Source organism: Atractosteus spatula, chromosome 28 (assembly GCF_055471065.1).
Source record: "Atractosteus spatula isolate fAtrSpa1 chromosome 28, fAtrSpa1.hap1, whole genome shotgun sequence".
Classification (NCBI taxonomy): Eukaryota; Metazoa; Chordata; class Actinopteri; order Semionotiformes; family Lepisosteidae; genus Atractosteus; species Atractosteus spatula.
In genome coordinates, this window is record NC_142733.1 from 5,895,185 (window position 1) to 5,917,344 (window position 22,160).

Here is a 22,160-nt window from a genome sequence, read left to right on the forward strand (position 1 = left end):
TAAAATATTTTGTTGTGCAGATTAGTTGGGCTGTTCCCATCATAGGAGTGAGAATCCCACCCTCGTTTTAGGAACCTGGATTTAGAAACTGTTTTTAGTAATCTGTCATAATCTCCAGGCTGGATAACTTAAATCATTTAATTATTTGGTGATTAAGTGTATTTGTAACATATAAATCAAGCCCTTGCTTTTTGCTCCAGATGGTGATGTTATGCTGTCGAGTGAAGATGTTCCCTGTCCCGACACATGGCTTCACAGAGGGGGCGTCAAACTCAGTTGTCAGTTTCGCTATTAATGTAATTATATTCTCACTTGCACATATACAGAATGATTCTTAAGATCTTGTACAGTTTAGAAAGGAATCTTTCTCTTCATTAAAACTACAGTTACAGGTATCTATAAAAAAAGGAATTACAATGATGCAGTCGATTGATTGGTTAATTGTATAATTAACTGAGAACAGTAAGACAAAATCTAGAAGAGACTAGGCATTGCATGTCAGAGTCATAGCTATATCCATGATATTAGAAAACAAGGCTCATATACAGTAATCCCGCATTTCACACCCCTTTGAACCAGTTGCAGTGTGTCCACAGCCTAGTTGGTCGTCACAGTCTTTGCCTTCGCACTGTCTACGTTAACAAAACAGGAAATTCTAGGCTTGACGAAATCCCTCTCGTCGTATTTCGACAGATCTGCAGCATCAGTGTGAGAGAGCTTTCCTCTCGCAGACAGAGAGCATTTAAAGCCCTCAGACACATGGCTCCTCAGCAACAGCAGTGGCAGCACATCTAAGCCCAACCAACAGGTCCTGCTGCAGCAATATCTTTACCGTTTTAAAATGATCTGATTCGCTCCTGGTCTCCAGGTTCAGGAAAATACATTTTCATTGTAATAAGAAGCTACATTTTCTTTTAACCAAAAACCACTAAACCGTTGATGCCTTTGCTGTTTCTTAATATTTAACCCTTGTGACAAAATGTTCATCAGTGTCACCTTTGTCAAATCTCAGAAACTATCATCTCCGCTCTTCATCTTGTCTTGTAAATTTGGCTAAGCTTGAGAAGTTTCAAGAAAACTCCAAATACCAGGATGCATTTGACGCGACGGGCTTGAGCACAGCCCAGACACACTGTCCGGGAGGGTGGGCGAGGGTGGCTACCAGTGTGAAGCGATACACACATGGATGTGCTTTCAAATCCCAGGTGAGCAAGACTCTTCACTCAAACTCCTAGAGTGAAATATCCAGCAGTATGAACAGGCACAAATGTCAGTCACTCTTCACAGTCTTGCTCAAGGGGACAACAGCATCCATATGAAAGCCCGTCCACTGTGCTTATACTGTATATCTATCGTGCCTGTGAGGGAGATATAGATTACAATATCTCACGCTAACTGCGATTTGAAAACATTAGGAGGTTGAAAATAGACCAAATTTTCTGTTCCTAGGACACTACCTCTGAGCCCTTAGGGCTGTTGCTTTCCATTTCTGCTTTAGTGACAGACTCTCTACTGGCAAGCAGCTGCAGAGAGCCCACTGCACAACTCCTGACAAGAAACGGGGATCTCAAACCTGTATTAATCAGAACACAAGAACAACAGCACATGAGAGGAGGCCACTGGGCCCTACTGGCCCGGTTGGTAATGAGCGATTCATTCCTCCAGGAATCTCACCCATCCGCTTCTTGAGAGAAACCAGGGTACCGGTTTCAACAGCAAGGATGGGTAGTCACAATATTTGACATTTGTTTAGCTCAAAACGGGCTTTTAAAGGAAAAAAGGTGTTTGCATTGAGCAGTTTTATAACTGACAGGGTTTGCGCTCGATATTTTTTTTTAATTGAACGGTGGGGCACCTTCACACTCGTGCCACACTTACCATGTGTGAGTAGTGTCGCATTTTTTCCTCCACTTCCTGTTATGATAAATTTTGAAGGTTGTGAAACATAATTTGTGTACAGATCATGTGTGCGCGTAGGGGAGAGCTGAAACTCCAGAATTTTTTTTATTTTTAATTGCTGACTGGCATTTTTTCACAATATGCGTGTTGTTTTTTTCAGTTGGCGATCATGTCGCCCATTAGCTAGCGTGATGCCATTGCGTTTTCTATCCACACACACACACATTCTTCTATTCTAAAATCGACACAACGCAGCGGGTCTCGCCTTTTAGACGTAAAACCGAGACGCGGTCAAACGCGGTGATGAAATAATCGCGATCAAAAACAAAATCGCGATCTTCAACGTTAAATTCGCTTCCGAGAGTCATTGGTTTACCGCTTTTCCGATTTAAAACTGCGTTTTCATTCAGCCTACGTTTTCTTGGGTACGACACAGTGTATTCTTCTTTGGGTAGATTTTCTTACAAAAAATGCATGTAGCCCGTTAAAAGTGTTAAAAACAAAATCAGCTGTATTACGAGCTGCGTCAGTCCTCATCAGGCTGACGATGCCCGTGACTAAGGATTTGTTCTGCCTGTGTACCTTGAACTCATTCCCAGTGAATCAAACTGGCATTTCAGGGAGTAGTGCTGACCTGGTATTTAAATTTTAAAACCAGAAAAAAAACCTTAAGAGTTGCAACCCCCCAAAAAAAACAACTCACAATCACCTTGAGGTTTAACGGGCTGGTTCCATGCTATCAACTCAAAACGGGTGTGGTACCTTTGCTGTCGTGTTTATTTGACACCTCAGGATGTGGTGAGAAAGAATCGAGTCTTATTCTCGCCATGTGACGCACTGTTTTTTCCTCCTCAATTCAGTAGAAATGGGAACTCTGCAAGGTGAAAGTGCTCAAAAAATATTTTATTCCCCTCCACTCACAAAAAAAGTGTTGCTTAATTTTAAAACCCACTGGAGCAAAGCTTTCCTTAGCATTTCATGCCCTGTTGGAAGTCCTGGGCTGCAGTGTGCACTGGAGCACATGCCAGTACATGCAGGTGATGGGGACACAGTACTGTAGCTATGATAATAATTATAATAATTGCTTACACTTACATAGCACTTTCTGGACACTCCACTCAAAGCACTTTACAGGTAATGGGGACTCCCCTCCACCCCCACCAGTGTGCAGCCATAGTGCGCCAGAACTCTCCCCACACACCAGCTCTCAGTGGGGAGGAGAGCAAAGTGATGAAGCCAGTTTAGAGATGGGGGTTATTAGGAGGCCATGATTGGTAAAGGCCAGGGGGGGAAATTTGGCCAGGACCCTGAGGTAACACCCCTACTCTTTTTGAGAAACGCCCTGACTCTCTTATGACCACAGATACTCAGGACCTCGGTTTTACATCTTATCTGAAAGATGGCACCTTTGTACAGTAGAGTGTCCCTGTCACTATACTGGGGCAGTAGGACCCATACAGACCGCAGGGTGAGCGCCCCCTGCTGGCCCCACTAACACCTCTTCCAGCAGCAGCCTTAGTTTTTCCCAGGAGGTCTCCCATCCAGGTACTGAGCAGGCTCACAGCTGCTGAACTCCAGTGGGCTGCCAGCTGTGAGCTGCTGGTGCGGTATGAACCAACAGCTTCTAAAAATGAGCTGTGGTAAAACGTGTTGTGGTAAAACCTGCTGTTGTTGCAGTTCTGGGAAGCCCGTTTGGTAAGAATACACCGTAAACGTGATCTCGCAAACCACACAGCCAAGGAAGGGAAGGGCTGCAGAAGGAGAAAATAAAGGAAACAAATTGATCAAGAAAAAAATAAGATGTGCATGTTCCACTTGGCTGGAATCTAGAAATAAAATGCAATTATATTGCTTGGTTTGTAGGTTTAAAGCATTATTTCATTGCAAATTGAAACAATGATGCAATGAACACATTTGCATAGGGCATATTCAGTCCTTTTTCTTACAATTGAATTGTCTTGCTCTAGAATTGTTGCGTAACAAACCGCAGTTCAGACCTTAAACTTTATGTTTTGATGTGAACATAGATCAAAATATCTTACACTGTTACACACTTTTTCTTTTGTATGCATGAGGTATGGTTGAGTATTCAATGTGTAATGGCCAAGTTACATGATTTCATTGCTCATTGTCATACAATGCTTGTGTGCAATAAAATGCTTCTGCTTCTGGAGCTCAATATATGCACACGATACCCCATTTATACATCCTGTGCCTATAACAGAGCTCAACAGAAGACAGCCCCCTTTTGCAAAATCTAATTGGAGGTCCACTGGAGCGTTTCTAATAGGGGAGGCACCGTGGGTCAGAATGAAGAGACAATGAAAGTCACGTGTTTGTGTTGATGGTGTGCAGATCTTTCAGATCCCCAGTGCTTAACACCCTGTTTTTGCACACACAGTGTAGACAGGAAACAATAACACGTTCCTGCAGGGTTCAAATTCAGACCTGCGTAGAAATGGGTCCATTTCTAGTTTGAAGGGGAAAAAAATGAAGCGAAATTCTTACCAAAAGAGCTGAAAACAAATGAAAAGGCTGAGTTGCCCGTCCTCCAATTGCTGCAATTATCTGCAGTAGAAAAACATCTATAAAATGGTGGAGACAATTATTTTCCAATGAAAAGACTATCTGAAACCCACTGGCCCTTTTCCTTAGTCTTTAGTCAATGCATGGAGATTCAGGCCTCTGTAGATTGTGTACAATACCTTTTAAACCCAAACAGGCCTACGGGCCACCTTCAGTTGAGCCTGCACGCAAAGTCAATCAGGTGTCTGCTAAGACTGAATTATTAACTCTTACAGTTCTGAAGCTTGTACACTGTTTTTACAACAGGCCTGCCCAACTGGCTGCCTTTCCCCCTCTGCATCCGCTGTAGCACTTAGATTCAACCAGCTCCGCGATTGCTGTGCTGATCCTGCTAATAATCAAAGAATTAAGGGGATTGCAGAAAAACAGCACAATGGAGAGGATTGGAGGAGCCAAACCTTAATCTAAACGAACCTGTTCCAACACCAGTCATATTGTACAGAGTCTAGCATTGGCAGTCCTGGGCTGCCTTGTGAATCCTGGCCTCTGGCATTTTTATTCATCTGATCCTCGTTAGAATTTTAGAATGCCTTCAGCTAAAAGAAAAAAGACACGATCATCAATAGGGCATCAAGCTTTTAAGCTGATTTCGCTCCTTAACGACGGCCACCTTCCTGAAGATATATGTTTGTTTTTGTGTAATGTGTAATATAGCAATACATTCTGGTGTTTCACTGATTGAGATCCTGTTGCAGTTTGTTTGTCTGTGCCTGCAGCCCACCCATCCCACATCGAAACTCCTTTGCTAGTGTCTTGAGAAAAAGAATTTGGTGCAAGTCCCCTCCTCCCAGTTTGACAGTTGGAAATCTAGTGTGTGCTTAGGGTTGACACATTAAATGCTCTTCAGTACTGGCTCAATCTAAGGCAGAGCTGTAGAGGAGCAAGCTATTTTGGTCTGAGTTGCAGCTGGGTGTGTTGATGTGTGAAACCTCTTGTCTTTGTATCAGTAAGGTAGGAAGGGAGGGGCAGTTGTTTCTTAATCTGATGAAGAGGATTTCATTAGTTCCTGTTTTGTCTCAAGCAAAAAAAATCATTTCTGAGAAGACACTTCTTTGTCAGATTACCACTCTTTTGTAAGGTGCCCATCAGAGTGAATACAAAGGCCCTGCTTACTTTGGTGGTCCCTGCTGAAATTACACAACACTGTGCAGCACAGGGATTGGAAAAAATGCGCAGAGCAACAGGGTTTTGACATAGTGCCACCGTCACACGAGTAGAACAGGAGTAATCTGCACGTTACACCATGAGAACACAATGCTTTATCTTGGCTATTGCATTTTTAAAATGTAGAAATCTACAGCATTTGACTGGAAAAAAAGAAATTGCTACAGATGTACACTAGAATTGCATTAACAGAGCAACATGGGTGGAGAGAGAAATATCATACATGACATATACTGTACATTACGAGACAGCAACAAATACTACTGAATTCTAGAGTGCACACAGTTGTGCCAAAGTCACCCTTATTTCCAAATGACCTCTCCTTTAAAGCACTTACCAAGAAACAAAATAAACATCTAAAGATGAAACTTGCAAGCATCACAAGTTATACCAAGCAGTTCAGTTCTTTTAATCTGCCCAAATATTCAAGTGTCAGATCAGTGCTTAAATAAGGATACCCACAGATACCCAACGGTTCCTGTTATTTTGAGGAAAAATTGCAAGTCCATCTCTTTTAAGAAAGCTGTGCACATTGAGTACATTGAGTTATAGTGGTCTTTAATTATTGGCACGCATGATGAACATGAAGAAAAAAGCCATATAAAATGATCATCACAGATAATGAGTTGTATTTTATGCCCTCCATAAATGGAAAGACTGCAGGCTTTTATCCTAATGCAACTATTTCACAACAAAAGTTTTTTAAATTAGTAATTATATTTTTTCCCAAAAGCATGTGTCAAAATGATCAGATCTTCTGTTTTTCAGTCTTCAGTCTTCAGTCTCCTCTGAGACAGACAACAGCACAAGTCCTTTTCCCAAAATGTGTCCCATAATAATAAGGTTGAAGAACACCATTGGGAGGGATCATTCCTCTATGCAGAACTCTTTCAGACTCTTGATGTCCTTTTACACTACCCTCTTATTCAGACTGCAGGTTTAGCAGGTTTAATCAGGTTTAAGGCAATTAAGGCCATCCAGAGGCTGAGATGACCGTTGCAAAATGTTGATTTTGTTTTCTGTCAACCGTTTCTTTGTTGATTTTGAGGTGTGTTTGCAGTCTGTCATTGGAAGGTGGATGGTCCCTCTGCAACCAAGTTGCAGCTCTCTGGCAGACTTGACCAGGGTTCTGGCTGGAATATCCTGACACAGCTAGTAGAGTTCATGATGCCATTGATCTTAACAAGGGCCCCAGGGCCAGGGGCAGCAGAACACCCCCGCAACATCAACAATCCACTGCCATGTTTCACAGTGGGCACGAGGCTTTTTTCCTGGTGTGCTTCCCTCTGCTGACGCTGATCATACTGGTGGTGTGCGTGGCCATCTCATCTGCCCATAGCACCCAGTTCCAATCAAAGTGACCCTTCCAAACAGCCGGTTGGCATGGTTGTACCAACTAATTGTTGACCTGGCGACCCCAAAATCCAGTCAGCAGTGACCCTTGAATGCTTTTTTGCCTCCCTCACCGTCTTCCTCACTGTGCATGAGAACAAAATGCACTTGCATCCTTTTTCTGGTGAGTCAACTGCTGTTTTAGTGGTTTGGAACTTCTTGATTATTACCCTAATAGTGGTAAGTGGGATATTTCACTTGTTATGTTTTTTTTCTATCCAGTAGCTCATTTGTGAAGATCAAAAACCTTGACCTTCACTGATTTAGATAAATTAATTTAAGATGCCTTTGAACAGCAGAAGGTGATCAGAGTGAAGACGACAGCAGCACATCTCTCAAGATTTAAACCAACAGCCTCACAGTAATGGGGTCAGAGCCCTGATCACTGCTGCGCACATGCAAACACTGATGAATGTGTAGCTGTTGGACCTTCAACTCTGCAGAACCTCAGAATCCAGCCAAGCACAGCTGGGTCAGGCATCACTGCTTTCAGGGGTTAAACCTAGCATCAGTGTTTGAAACTGGGTCTCCATATATGTTACAGCCAATGTACCTTGAACAAAGAATGCTTTTTTTGTGCAGGTTTCCATAGTGTAGCAGTTATCAAATGTGCCTTTTAATACTGTAAAGAACTTCAGAAAAATGCTCTGGCCATCCTAATAACCTGGCTTTAGTAAGTGGCTTGAGACCTGATCCTGGGTTTATTATTGATTTGGCATTCATTTCAGCACTCCAAGGGGTCAGGGGCCTTAAGCTGGCGTTCAACAGAATTGCTCAACGTAATTGATCGAACCAATCACAGCTGAATGGTGGAGTGTTGGAATAGTCACTCCTGGCTCAAGTGAATCATGAAAAGTTGTTCTGTTTTCTTATTTCCTCAAAAAGGGGGAAATCTGTCAAATATATGCTCTGTATTAAGTATTACACAATGTCCATTAACCCTAATGAGTGCTATAATTAGGAAGCACTAGCTTGCAATAAATTAATAATGCATCATGGATTCACAGCTACAGAATATCTAATGGTGTAGCTTAAGGCAAGATTTACTTTTTCAAAAAATAACAGAAGTGTAGAAATTTATGACCAAGTTTTCTACTAGAGAGTTTTTGTGCACCTAAACAGTGCTTTCTCTCCACCTCTGTGTCTCTTAGCTCTGTGGCGTTGGTCTGTAATGGGTGGGTCTAACCTGAGATGTTGAGGAAAGAACTGTGCAACTTCCCTTGAGCATATAACCAGAGAAACATCTGCAGAGTGTGCAGAAAGAGGGGATGGAAGACAGAAGGACAGACTGCCACTGACAAGCGTCTTGCGACACAGGGCAGGAGAAAGTGAGTGATTTCTCAGCGTCTACTGAACTTACTCCAAGTTACATGAGTAACATAAATAACATGATTTTAATGGGGGAAGAGAGAACATATTTTTTTTTGGGCGACCATACCAAAAAAAACAAGAAGTGGTCACTTATTTTAATGATGTAGGTTTCAGTCGTGGGGTATACTTAACTGCTTTTGTCAGTGCAAATTTGGACTTTTCTGTTTCCAGTCTCAGTGCAGGATACTAAAGAGTAAACTCAATTGTATCCAAACAAACAGTCTGACTATATTTGCACAATGAATGCAATCAATGTACTCAGACTTGGGGGATAACTGAAGCCCAACACTGGAAAATGAAGGTAAAGAAATGGTTTATGTAATGATGCTCTTTTGTGACAGATTGTGCACTAATTTTGCAATGTTTTTTTTAGTTGTTGTTTATTGGAGCAATTGCTTAATGTCGCATTTACCAATAAAAGTGCTAATAAGAAAAATCATTTTCATGCATTGCTAATTATTACAGATGCATGGAATTTTCCAAAGCTGTACTGTATGTAAGAGGCATTGGAATTAGTGTCATTAATAACACACTCTGTTCTTTATCAAGGAAAAAAGCCTTAAGAGATAGCCACAATACCAAACAGTTCAATGCCGTGGGCTGGAGTTTAAACCACCAGTTTAAATAGAGCAGTACCTCTACAGCTTGGTCACGTTCAGGCAACCACTGCCTGCCATTCACACGCACCTGATGCCTAGAGGGACGTCATGCGTTTCCCAAGGCTCAGTGGAGTCTTTATCATAAAATCACCACCAGAGGCACAGGGACCCTCCAGGCAAGACGCAGTGTAGCGATGCAATAAAGAGATTCTCCCTCCAGCTGCACTGTGCAAAACAGGATCAAAGAGGAGACCTGAGAGTTACGGTCATAACGAAAGTGTTACACACCCCAGCAAACCAAGGGGTGTGGAGCATTGTCTTCTTCTCATGACCACATCATTTGCAGAGTTCAAATAATACGCTCAGGGTATGAGATTGCCGGTTCTTACAGATACATTAATGACGACTCAAGTGAAGAAAAATCATGCATTGCATCACAGTTGATTAAACATTGTTTTCGAGATGCATGCACAGCTGTGTTAACCATGATTTGTCTGTTGCCGGGCAGATAAAGTGCACTGCATTGGATTCCTGCTGCACCTCCTAAGTTGGCCTGTCCTGCAGGGCAACTACAGAGAAGACGAGAAGAGCAGGGTGTGTTAGCCTGAGCCGGAAACTAACCAGGAGTTGCACACCTGACTGGCCATGGCGGTCTTCCGCTCCCTGAGCTCTGCCAGCTCCTGCCAGGACACGTACTCCTGGACTAACGGCAACGTCATCCTGCAGCACTACAACTACACGGGCCGGCTGGCGCGGAGGCGGAGCGAGGACGGGGGCATCAGCGGGGTGAAGATCGGCTTCACCTTCATCAGCACCTGCATCATCCTGGAGAACCTGGTGGTGCTCCTGGCCATCCTGTTCCACATCCGCTTCCGCAGCTGGGTGTACATCTGCATCGTGAACATCACCCTGAGCGACCTGTTGGCGGGCGTCGCCTACGTGGTCAACCTGTGCCTCTCCGGGAACATGACCTTCCAGCTGACCCCCAGCCTGTGGCTCTTCCGGGAAGGTGTGCTGTTCGTGGCCCTGGCGGCCTCCATCTTCAGCCTGCTGCTGACCGCCGTGGAGCGCTATGCCACCATGATGAAGCCCCTGACTTACAAGACCAAACGGAAGACCTACCGCATCTATGCCTTCGTGGTGCTCTGCTGGGTGGCCGCCTTCGTCATCGGCTTCCTGCCCCTCCTGGGCTGGAACTGCCTGTGCCAGCTGGACAACTGCTCCACCCTCCTCCCCCTCTCCTCCAAGAGCTACATCCTGTTCTCCGTGGTCATGTTCAGCCTCATCCTCATCGGCATCTGCTTCCTCTACATCTCCATCTACTGGCGCGTGAAGACCAGCACTGAGAAGACCTCCACGCGCAGCCGGCTGAAATCCATGCGGCTCCTCAAGACCGTCATCCTGATCATGGGGGCCTTCATCGTCTGCTGGAGCCCCCTCTTCATCCTCCTGCTCATGGATTTCTTCTGCGAGTCCCACCAGTGCGACGCCCTCTACAGCATGGACTGGCCCATCGCCATGGCCGTCCTCAACTCGGCCATCAACCCCATCATCTACTCCTTCGGCAGCACGGAGGTGCGCAGGGCCATCGTGAGCCTCCTGTGCTGCTGCTGCTTCAGGACCGGCCTGCTGGACCCCAGCTCCATCCTCTCCAAAGACACGGGGAACTCTTCCGAGAGCTCCCATCGGCACAACAGCTTCCGGAACAGCTTCCGGAACAGAATAGGGAGCACGAGCCCCACGCCCAGCAACAAACCCAAGAAAATCCGGCTCAGCTCCACGACCTCCTGCCTGTCTGTGTCGAGTGCCTAGACAGCCAAGACAGGGGTGTCATGGAAATAGTGTGGTGTTGTTTCATCCCACCAAGATACGTGAGACTCTTGGTACTTGTGTGAAGTGTGGGGATATCAGTTAAAGAGATTACATTTGATTAAACATGAACTGACACTGTATATAATGCAATTCCCAAGCCAATAGAGATGTTCTCTGCTTAACATTGCCCTGAGACTGTTCTTTAGGTACTACCCATCCCTTGATTTATGCTAGAAAAAGCCGAGGAATGTCTGTTAATCCTTTTTAGGATTCATAAGGTTGAGTGAAACAATGCAATGATACTTAATAAAGAAACTGACCTGTAGCTCCACCAGTTGAGGAGGTAACTCATAGCTCAGGCTGGGTCATGTGATCATGGTGTCACAGGCTGGCTGTGAGCGGGATTCCCCAAGCAAGGCGTGGGATGTTGCTGGAGGAAGGGGTGGGATTGGTTGTCAAGGGTTAGCCGGCTGTGTCTTGAAGGCTGTCCATGGAATTAGTTCCCACAGCTAGGATTGGCTGCTTGCCCCCAGCTCGTGTGGGGGGCTGCAGTAGCGCCAGCCAGAGACGTACCGCTATTTCAATCTCTGCTCACCCACCTGCACAGCTCCTGCGATGACACACTGGGAGGTGTCGGAGCACTCTCAGTTCTGCAGGTGGTCACAGCAAAGGCGCATGTCAGCGTGTCTCTCCTCGGCAGTACAGAAACTGCAGGCGCAGTGCCAAGCCAGGGGATCACAGCGGGTGACTCCAACTTGAGCACAAAAGAAAAAATAATGGACAGTACCAAATATTCTTGAATCAGGTCTGCGCTAATAAGAGATGGCTTAGACTGCAGCTTCGCCACCAAAGCAATCCTTCTACCACCGAAATACATTTCAGGTGCCCTTTAACTGTGATGAACACAGATTGGAATGGTCTGCCTTCCCATCCAGGGCGTACCCTGCCTGGCGCCTGTTGCATGCTGGGATAGGCTCCGGCTCCCCCCGACCCTGAACTGCATTAAGCAGTTAGAAAATGTAAGAGTGGATGCAATACTAACCAAACTCTCAGCCTTCCTGGAACTCCAAGAGCAGAACACTCTGGAATGGCAGAAAGTCCTTGTGCAACCAGACAACTGAAACATCCTGCTAAATGCCAGGAAGTCAGTGCAAACAGAATCGGGTTTTATGTAAACTTTCCTGCAAAAAAAAACAAGCACTTTCTTTTGAAATCTCAAGGTTCTTTTTTTTCTATAAAAAACTTTACCAAAATAAAATGTCACAGGCTTGACACAGAGAAAGCCTCTGACAACACACTGTACAGCTGTGTTACAAACAGGAACACACGCAACGTGCAAATAGGATTTCAGAAGAGAAAACACGGGAGGTCAGGACTCGTTTCTTGGAAGATGTACAGTGTGGTGTACTTGGTTAATAGAATTAGACTGAAAAACAAAGGAAGTAATATTAGAAGAGTAATTCCTGTTCAGTCTTACGCTTTTATGACATATTCTTATTTCAGAAACAGGCAATAATTACCATATCCTAAGACTTGACTGGTGCACAATTATGCAAGCTTGCACTCCTAACAACTATGAAATAATGGCTCGGGTTTCTTTGTAAATCTTGAGTAACTCCAGCTCAGAACTATCAAAGATTTGAAATAAGAGTACATGGGACACACATTAATCAGAAATTAATCAGAAATGCATACTTCTTGACCTGTGGACTATAACTTTTGTGGACTTTTACAACATGTACAATGATATTTATGACATTTTTAAAATGTATCATGTCCAAAAAAAAAACATTGAATTATAAAAACTGCTATAAAAAAGTACTATAAAAAGTGCTAACAATCTTTGACATCTGTGTGCAATTTAATGTGCTATATATAAGTTTACTCTTTTTTTTAGCATCTGTAATATTTCATACTCCTATGTTAGCATTATAAGAAAGTATTGTAGCAACTGAATGTAGCATTTTGTTAATGTTTTTTTTTCAGATGTTTCAAGAATTCACTTCTATAATTCTCAGAGCTTGTTGCAAAGCAGTTGTATTAAACTGAGTTACACTTTAAAAATAATAAACAATAAAATAAACTGTTTTGTGGCCATTGTGTCTTTGTATATTTAAAGTTGTTAAGGTACATTGATATCAATTTTAATATTCTACTTTTAATAATCCAGTTACAGCCCTACACCTGCTGAAAGGCGTTTAGACGTCGAAACTATAAACAAACAACTACAATATAAAATAAATAACGTTTGCTCAAATAACCATACATTATAGGGGCATTTTATTATACATTATACAGTACATACCGCGAAGTTTGGAATTAACAACCACTAGGTGGGGCCGTTCTGTAAAAAGAAAGAAATCACCACGCTGTGTCCAGTGAAATGGTAATATTATGCTATTACCGGTGCTGTGTTAATCTCGCAGTGTAGTTTTTCCCGAAATCAGACCTGTAGTTATGCCACGTGGCACGATTCCATACGTTCTTGCTCCCAATTAAAATGAATAATTTTCAATTCAATTCAACGAAGTGATTGTTACGCAGAGAACAAGACTGAAATGCACAAAGCATTTTCACGATTCGTCTGAAAACAACAAAAAAATACAGTGTGATCATTGTTATGAAAGTGCACCAAGTACAATTAAACTCGAACCCACAAGACCGAGATCATAACAGATAAGAAAGTGAACATGAACAGTATTCACATGGTTAATTTTTAATAGCGATTTAGATTGTACGTCATTCTCTTTTTAATTTCCACACTTAGGGAAATGATACCAATATGGCCATTTCCTAACTTCTAGACGCAGGATTAAGATTTGTGCGGCGCTGTCAGTTTGGTCACAGTTCTTGGATCAAATTCCCAAGAGGGTAATTGGGCGTTCGGTTCCGACCTGCTGTGTGGAGTCTGCATGTCGCCAGAGTGTGTTTTTTTTTAAATAATCCGCATGCTTCGGTTTCCCTGTCGCCTTTCAAAGGCATAACTGAGCTAGAATAACTCGTGTCCTCAAACCGCGAGTGTCTGTACCACACAGCAAGGCTTCGCCCGGTTCGCGGCGACCCTGTAGGTGGCGACTGCTGCAGGTAATTAATTGGATGGATGGAATTTCAGACGCAATTGTCTCGATGTTCCTGGAGCACCGTTCGCTCCAGTACAATAACATCGAGGCCCCGCGGGGATGCGGTGCGGTTTTTTTTTTAATTATAAAAGTCAGCAAGTCAGCTTCTATGGTTTCAAACTGTCAAACCGACACTTCTGAGATTAGATGGAGGGGGGTGGTGGGGGTGCCTTGAGCGATTTAGTTTCCCATTAACTGCATAATCGTGGTCATTTGTCGTTCACTCTGAACAAAGTCATCTCCATGGCGGCGAGCTACATTTTAACCTGTAAGAACAAAAAATCATTTACTCCACTAACTGCATTAATAGAGTTAACACTGAACTATTGTATTCTATGCCACTACGTTGATCTGCAGCCCACATCTGCGCGAGAAACAGGAGACTCCGGGTGCGCTGGCGCCACGTGCTTCTCCTTCTCCCCCGAGGGGGCGCTCCAGCAGGGTGGCCCGCGAGAGCGGACGTGACGTCTTTTAAACCCCCGCAACGCCCCGTGCCACGCCTAACCATGTGGACGTTTCAGGCTTTCAACTCGTTCGGGGCTTTGTGTTTTTCTTTCCTTTGCGATTAAACAAATCAAAAGAAAAAAAAAAGATAACGCCATTTATTTAGAATGAACACAATCACACGGAAAGCTTCATCGTGTATGGAAGAACGGAAGGTCAATATTTGATGAAACTGTGGTCCTGTCTTTGTGACATTAGAGGTAGCCATATAAACTTTAAACAACCGTGTTTTCTCTTTATATTGAAAGAAACCAAAGTCAGCAGACGCGGGCACAATACTGTAACTGTGTATCCTAGACGGGTTGCTGTCGTAAGTGTTACAATGCGGTTGAAAGATCGCTCCGCACCCCTGGCCTCGTCGTTGTCTCCAGAGCCAGAAAAGCTGCAGTCAGGGGCTGTGGTGCACTAATGCCCATTTCAGACGGGTGAGGTCGGTGATGTTCTACACCTTATGGGAATACAGCGGTCTCAGTGCATTTTGATCGAATCAATACAAAGTTAAGGCTTGCAGGCCGCGCATCTTGCACGTTTTATACACAGTGGTACGGTAATGTCTTACCATAATGTCTGGCCGCTATTGTATTGACGTGACCTTGTTTATTTTCTCTTGATCACCGTCTGCTCACACAGGAAATATCTTTGCTAGTCCCGCGAAAGCTTAATCTGTTACGATCTGGCCTTTTTTATTGTTGTTGTTGTCATTGTCATTGTTTTTATCGTTGGCCGGCTTGCACATGGTTGTGCGCACTTTCCAGTGGCTGCAGAAGCAATGGGAAACGCATTAAAAAAAAAAAGACCGATTTCGTGCAAGCAAAGCACGTGCTCGTCCGACACCACCCGAACTGCCAGCCGACAGAGGAACCAAAGTCACAGGCGGGCGCGCTTCACGTTTCTTCTGACCACTTGGGTCAGGTGGGAGTCGGCGCGGAACAGGAAAATGCCGGGTGCTGGTGAGAGACCACAAACCGTCTGAGGATGAACATGTGACTCCTTGCCCTCTGCCATACTTTGAGACAAGGAGGGATGTGAAAACTGCCCGTAAAACAGAATTCTATTAAGTATGAGCATGAAAACTGTGCTAAATAGTTAATCATGCCACGGAAAATTGAAAAACACAAGTCCATTGAATGTGCTTTTTAAATTAGCTAGTTGCGTGATTTTTATGTGATGCTGTGTATCTTCAGCAGTTGGCAACACCATTGTATGTAAAATCAAATTCCCATTAACTCTCCTGAACGAATCGGTGCCATCTGTCATCTTTTGACTGGGTTTGAGGGAGATCAGGGATGAACAGGCTGATCACAGTCATTAAGTGCCGATATGCATCTGGAGAAAGGTGTAGTGTTAGTTTGCGCAGAAACGTCCTTGTAAGGGTGATTTTAAAATCCATTCCCATCTCAAACCTAGTGAGCACAGGGGAAACCTTGCTCTTATTTGCATATTTATCCTCTCATGTGATGGTGTTGTCCATATGTCTTAATCCAGAATTGCCCAGCTCTGATCCTGAAGGGCCACTGTGTCTGCAAATTTTCATCAGCTCAGCACCTTGTGACCAAATCCACCTCTTACTCTCTTAACTTACTGTTTTTCCATACATGATGAAGTTTTCGGGTGTCTTGTGATACATGAAAATAAAGCCCCGAAAGGAAATCTAAAATCTGACAGCTGGAAAAATCTTTGTAGGTTTGCACCTAATTTGCTGCTGGATGAAAGGTTTTTACTTCTCTCAGTCGTTCTTGAGAAGCACCTATGAGATCATGTTATAAAGCTTTTTTTCATCCCCATACCTCCTGAGCTGAAGGAATGTACTGCACTGCCTCAGTGTGAGTTGGGATCACGACAGCGTGGCAAACATCTTCGCTGAAAAAGATTTCGAAAGCACCAGGGTGCCAAAAGCCATTTATCACGAAAGGCTGCTTTTCAGAGCACATCTGGGCTCAGGGCATATCCCCCACACCTGTCCTGCAGCACCTTGTAATCACTGCCTATAACATTCTCAACTCAGAGGAGGGTTTGATTTCACACAGATTGTTCCCGAATGGGAGAGGCATAGCAATTGCACTCATAAATCTCCTCGCTTCGACATTCTTTCGACTGAAGACCTTTAAAAGAAGCGTTTGGTTTCCCGGCTGTGAATATGGGGCAGATAGTTGGGTGTGAAGGAAAGACCAGGCTTGCCTGTCTGTAACGGTAATAAGCAGATGGGAAATCCTTAAATTCGACGAAGCGTGAGGCCGAGAAACCCGTTTTACCTCCGGCTTTGATTGATCCCTGTGTTGACACAGATAGGATTAATTGCTTTCAAATTGCAAACCTTGTTTGGTCTAGTGAGTCTGTCTGAAGTGCCTTGATCGCAACCCTCTTAAAGAGCCACATGTCTGCCTTTTTTATTTTCAAACACTGGCCTCGGTAAGGATAAGCATGTTATGTCTCGAGTCTTGTTTTCCATCACACGCCCTTACAGCAGAGGAATCTGTTAATTCCACATGGAATGAGCAAGGAAGTAGCATAGTTCCTATGCAGCCGACGCACCCTGATGCAGCTCTCCACTTTGAGATGAAGGATTCTATTGGGTGGTACACCGGGGTCAAAGGTTGTGTGCAGTTAGTTGTTGAAGTAAAGCTATGCCCGTTGCAAAAGATTAAGAGGATCTCGCCTTCCCTTTTGTATGAAAGCAAAAGCCATTTTTCATGCAAGAGGGAATTCATTATTTTCACCCCCACTCTTCCAGCTGATGACAGGACACCATTCCAAGACCTTCAGGTCATTTCACTGTCCTTGCAAATCTGCAGCCTTACTTGCTTGTGCTGTTCATCAGGGACTGGTTTTGGTTCTAGCTCAGCTCTCGGTTTAACAATGAAGCCCTGGATCCCCCCCCTGAATAGAATTCTTTTGAGCTCTTTGTGGAGTTGGAGCTCTCCAATCGCTTTTGGAGGTCGGGCTTTTCACCGTTGCATTTCATCAGGAGCTCAGTCCTCCACTTTGGAAAAAGAAAAGAAACGACGCAGAGGCTCTAGTCAAGCACCTCGTTACTTCAGTTAAGTCACAAGCTCGTCTGGAATCAAAATCGAATGAAAACCAGGCCATGGACTGGGAAGCCCCACTGTGCATCTTCAGCCAGGGGCTGGCAGTCCTTTTCCTGGGGGGGCCAGTGTGTTGGCGGGTTTTCATTCCAGCTCAGTTCCTAACCAGCTCAATCAGTTCATTATTGGCTGCTTCCAGATGAGTATGCATTTTTGGTTTAAATTGTAAATTGTGCTGATTTTATTTCCATTTCATCCGGTTTCCAAACTGATCCCTCTTTTTCTGCATGCTTGACTTCGGCCTTCACCCAGGTGTCTGTTACTCTGCGGTGAAAGGAAATTCCTGCGTCTCCAGCTAACGCTAATCAGGGATAAAAAATAAATCTCAAGGCGATGGGCTGGCTGTTCTCCAGCAGTGTCTGATGAAAAATCTTCTCTACAAATTCCTGGGTTTATTAGTCGACAGGTCATTTGCTATATTACTCAACATGTCATGGGCTGATCCTCGCTGATAATCAGCCGAGTATTTCCCCCAGAACAAGCTCTTTCTCTTATCTAATTGAAGTGCTTGGAGTTAATAGCTGTTGCGTGCAGGCATGGATGTACCCAGCTCTTTAATAACTACGCATGCCCTCAGGTGATCACAAGACAGGTAATGATCTACAGCACTAGTCCCCATCTGGAGTAAGGGACAGCCTTTCACTTGCACTTGATCGGGCATGTCAATGTTCTTCATTTTTATTAAAATTGCACTTAGTTTGGAACAATGTTTTGAACAAAACTTTACACATGGCCTGTGTTTTAAGGTATTTTTATGTTTAAAGTAAAATCCAGACTTGAGACTAGAGGAGTGCATCCCGGTTTGTGCAGTGTGGAGTAAGATGAGCATAGGTGTGTCCCACCTGGCTGAAATACTAATCAATCACAGGGTTGCCCACCCCTTCAATTGTAGAATCCACTTCTACAGTGCAGTACAGTACAGTGAGCACTGTACTGGAGCACTTGGAGGTCATGAATCTTACAGTTACCCTGGGTCTGTCACAGATACTCACATATTGTGCAAACGGTTCTGCAAAACTCTCCCAAAAACTATAGAAATGTCACCCAATAAAAAAAAAATTGGGAACTTGGAAAACAATTGAAAAGTTGAAAATCTTTAACTAGAAGGTCAAAGCTATGTTTGTTTTCAGACATTTTCATTCAGATATTTTACTCCAGGTTAGAACTACGGGTTTTGGAGAATTCAAGGTAAGGCTCCTAAACAAAGACAATGCGATTAACTGTAGGCGGGTGCAGGTCACCCAAGCTGAGCGCTCATCTTGTGGGTATTGCTAGTCAGCAGCACCGGGCTTGCTGGGTATAGAGAAGGTCTAACTGTGTCAAGAGATCAGGATCATATCCCATGATCCTCAGCTCTCGCTTGACTTGGTGCAAGGCAGCTCTGTGGAGCAGTAGGCAGGACTTTTGGTCTCTAATGGAGGAGGTTGCAGGCTCAAATCCTGAGTGGGGATGTTGCTTTGTTTTGGATGAAAGCATCAGCCACATCTATTAATCTGTGTAATGGAATAGAAGAAGCTGAAATATTTACCCTTAGTTAATTGTCTATAGAATCGCCGAGAGTCGGATCCAACTGACTGGATAACATCATCATCATCAATTGTCTTTTTTGTGCCAGTAGGTGAAACAGCATGTAGTGCTGGCTTCATTAAGTCAACAAAAAAGGGGCTAAATGAATTATTCCTGAAATCAGTTCCTTATTGTTTTTTTTCTCCTTTCAGACAGTTCCCATCCCTGTACCCTCCTGACCTGACCTGGGCTGTGCTGGCAGGTTCTTCAGACCAAGCTGTATTCATAACTGCCACCGCTGTTAAATTAGTGGAGAACACTAGTGGAGACTGTGGGCCAATTGTTGTTGCACATATAAGTACTGTACAGTTTGTGTATTATGTTTAATGTCTAAGATTTATGCTAGCCATGTACTTCTGCAATCACCCAACACTCAGGATTCTGAACTTCTGTCAGTAACTAGAACTTAATGACTTTCCTCTGGTGACCAAGCCCAGTCTGTACAGTCCAGGAGCTGAAGAAGTGATCTCCCACAGGTGAAACTGTGACACGGTTACTACTTCTAAATTTAAATCAACACTGTACTCTTCTGCCTTGACGTTTATTATCTGACGTACCGTCTCTGCTCTCGGAACTTCATTGTGGTGTAGTGTACTGGGTTTTTGTCCTGCCACATTTTTATTGGGATTGTTTTAATTTTCTTTTTCTTCTTTTGAAGTGTCTTGAATTATTGTACATGAAAGATGCTTTCAAAATCAAGACGAGTCTTGTGTTTTTGATCTTGTAATTAGGCAACAAGGATAATGGACAGCAGGAAACAAGCTTTGGCACAGAAGACAAAACAGACACTCTTTCAACCACAACTGACTGCAGAAGGTAAGAATGTTTCCTTTTACATTAGACAATTGCAATCACGTTTTTATCCTGCCACCTACGCTAATTGGCAACAGACGATGCGGTCTCAGCTTGCCCATAGTATTTGCATAGAATTACTCAGAGTGCTGTAATGCCAAAAGCAGTGCATCCATCCAGTCGTGAGCTGGTTGATGATGGGGTTGTGTAAGAGTTGAGGTCTGGAGTGAAAAATTGTGGTTGGCCAATTGGAGCAGGGATCTCAGATCCATTGATTCACGTTCTTGCCCACTGACAGCTGCGCACTGTCCGTGATCACGGCCCCATTTCTTATCATCGAGGTGCTCCTGATCCAGCTCCTTTGTTCCAAACCCAGAAGACTCCAGCCCCTCCAGGAGCTGAGTTAGAGATCCCCGGCCTGGAGACTTGTCGCTGAAAGTCTGCGTGTTCGGGGGGCCGGGCTGCCCCCAAATCCAGAGGTGCTCGCTGGATCTGGAACCACTCCCTGATCAGAACTGGCAGCGGAGTGGCCTCCAGCTGTCAGCGGACTCCGAGCACAGCTGCAGCCACGTCTTGCGGAGCATGTGGAAGAAAATCGTTCCGGCGTGATTGAAAACATGGGCTCAGATGTTTTACGAATGCGATTGCCGAAGGGTGCCATTTGTTTGTCCCCTTTGCAGAGTGCCAGGAGACGGCAAGGTTGTTTTCCTGTTTTTTTTTTATTTTTACAACAAAAGGCCAACACAACTGTTTTTTAAAAAAAAGGTCTTGCTTGGTGTCAGCGTGGCATTTAGCAGCTCGCTCTTTGTAAAGCGACCTGACGAGACCAGATCGTTAAATGGGTCCCATCACTGGGAAAATACAGAGCAAGCTGTAAAAGAACAATAACTGACCTGCTGCTGAAAATGCCTTTAATAATAATAATAATAATAATAATAATAATAATAATTCTTAGCAGTTATGTAATGGGGACTCCCTGTCACCATCACCAATGTGTAACATCATCTGGATGATGTGTATACAAATATATACTTTTATGTATAAATCAATATGGAGTCTCTACTTAAAGGAGTACGTTTACCTTTGGGAACGTCAAAGAGAAACCTACCAAACAAAGCACTGGTAACCCGCAGTAATTTATTATAGTGTGACTGTGAAAAAATGCCATTTCTGAAGGTATTGCCAACACCCCACAAATTCTCAGAAGGAAGCAATAACAACTCATATTTAGATGCAATCAGTTGATCAAATTTATTCTTCCAGGGCACCTTGCAATCAGAGGATTCTCAAGACACTCGGCAAAAATTACAGCTGGGGGAAAAGACGAAAAATGCACAGAAGTGAATAAAAGAATAATACCAAAAAAAGTACTAAATTATTAAATCAAAAGAAAGAAACAGTTACGAATTGAAGAAAACAAGTACGTTTTTGAGGCAAGATTTCAAAACATAGCAGAGGCTCCGGACAGGAAGTGTATCCAAAGACAAGGGCCTACAGTTGAAAAGGCTCTTCTCCTAGTATATGATGTGAAGGTTTTGGAACGTCGAGGAGCCTAGAGCTAGCAGGACAGAGTGAGCGAGCTGGGACCTGTAGGGATATTACCTCTTGAAGGAGACACAGCAGACGGACCATGTACTGCAGCATGCACATGTCCGGACAGTTTTACAGTCTTCAGCACCATTACCTTTCCATCCTGTTGCTTCGATGCAATATGTGTCCGCATTTTAGCGTGCAGGATGGCACATTGGTGATGCGGTGCAATCTTTGCTTCTAATGTTGTCTTTTCTAAATGACAACTCAGATCACCTGATCAACTCGGATCACAATCACCTGATTTTCCCATCATGCCTCACCATACTCATCCATGTGTATTCCATGTTTTAGCTGCATTTTCATTTAATTATTCATTTTATTGTCATTTAATGGTGATTTTACATGGTTTCCACTACTCCTGTCATTGATTCCATTATGCCTTTAGTTTTGAAGTTAAGGATTAAGATGAGCAAAATGGAGCAAAGTGATGAAAACCTGGATCACAATTTAGAAGCTTTGTTAGTTTCTTAGTGCTTAAAATTTAAATGAATAAATTTCAGATTAATACATGTATTTCATGTACATGTATTTACAAAAATACATGTATTTTGCCTTTACTGTGTGATTAAAACCCATAATACTGTAATGATGGCTGGTGACCCATACTGTGAAATGATGGGACCTGCTGTTTCCGTGCTGCCTGGGTTTGAGGACAGCTTGTTTCATTCAGTCAGTTCTCC

The 22,160-nt window shown here is 43.7% G+C and overlaps 1 protein-coding gene across 1 annotated transcript; it reads left to right on the plus strand.

The window, feature by feature from the left end:
* Positions 1-8,285: 8,285 nt before the first annotated feature.
* On the plus strand, positions 8,286-12,906 carry s1pr4 (sphingosine-1-phosphate receptor 4). Its single transcript, XM_088907375.1, has 2 exons — positions 8,286-8,369; positions 9,520-12,906. The coding sequence occupies exon 2, from the start codon at positions 9,657-9,659 to the stop codon at positions 10,821-10,823; it is 1,167 nt and encodes a 388-aa protein (XP_088763501.1). The 5' UTR covers positions 8,286-8,369; positions 9,520-9,656; the 3' UTR covers positions 10,824-12,906.
* Positions 12,907-22,160: the final 9,254 nt, after the last annotated feature.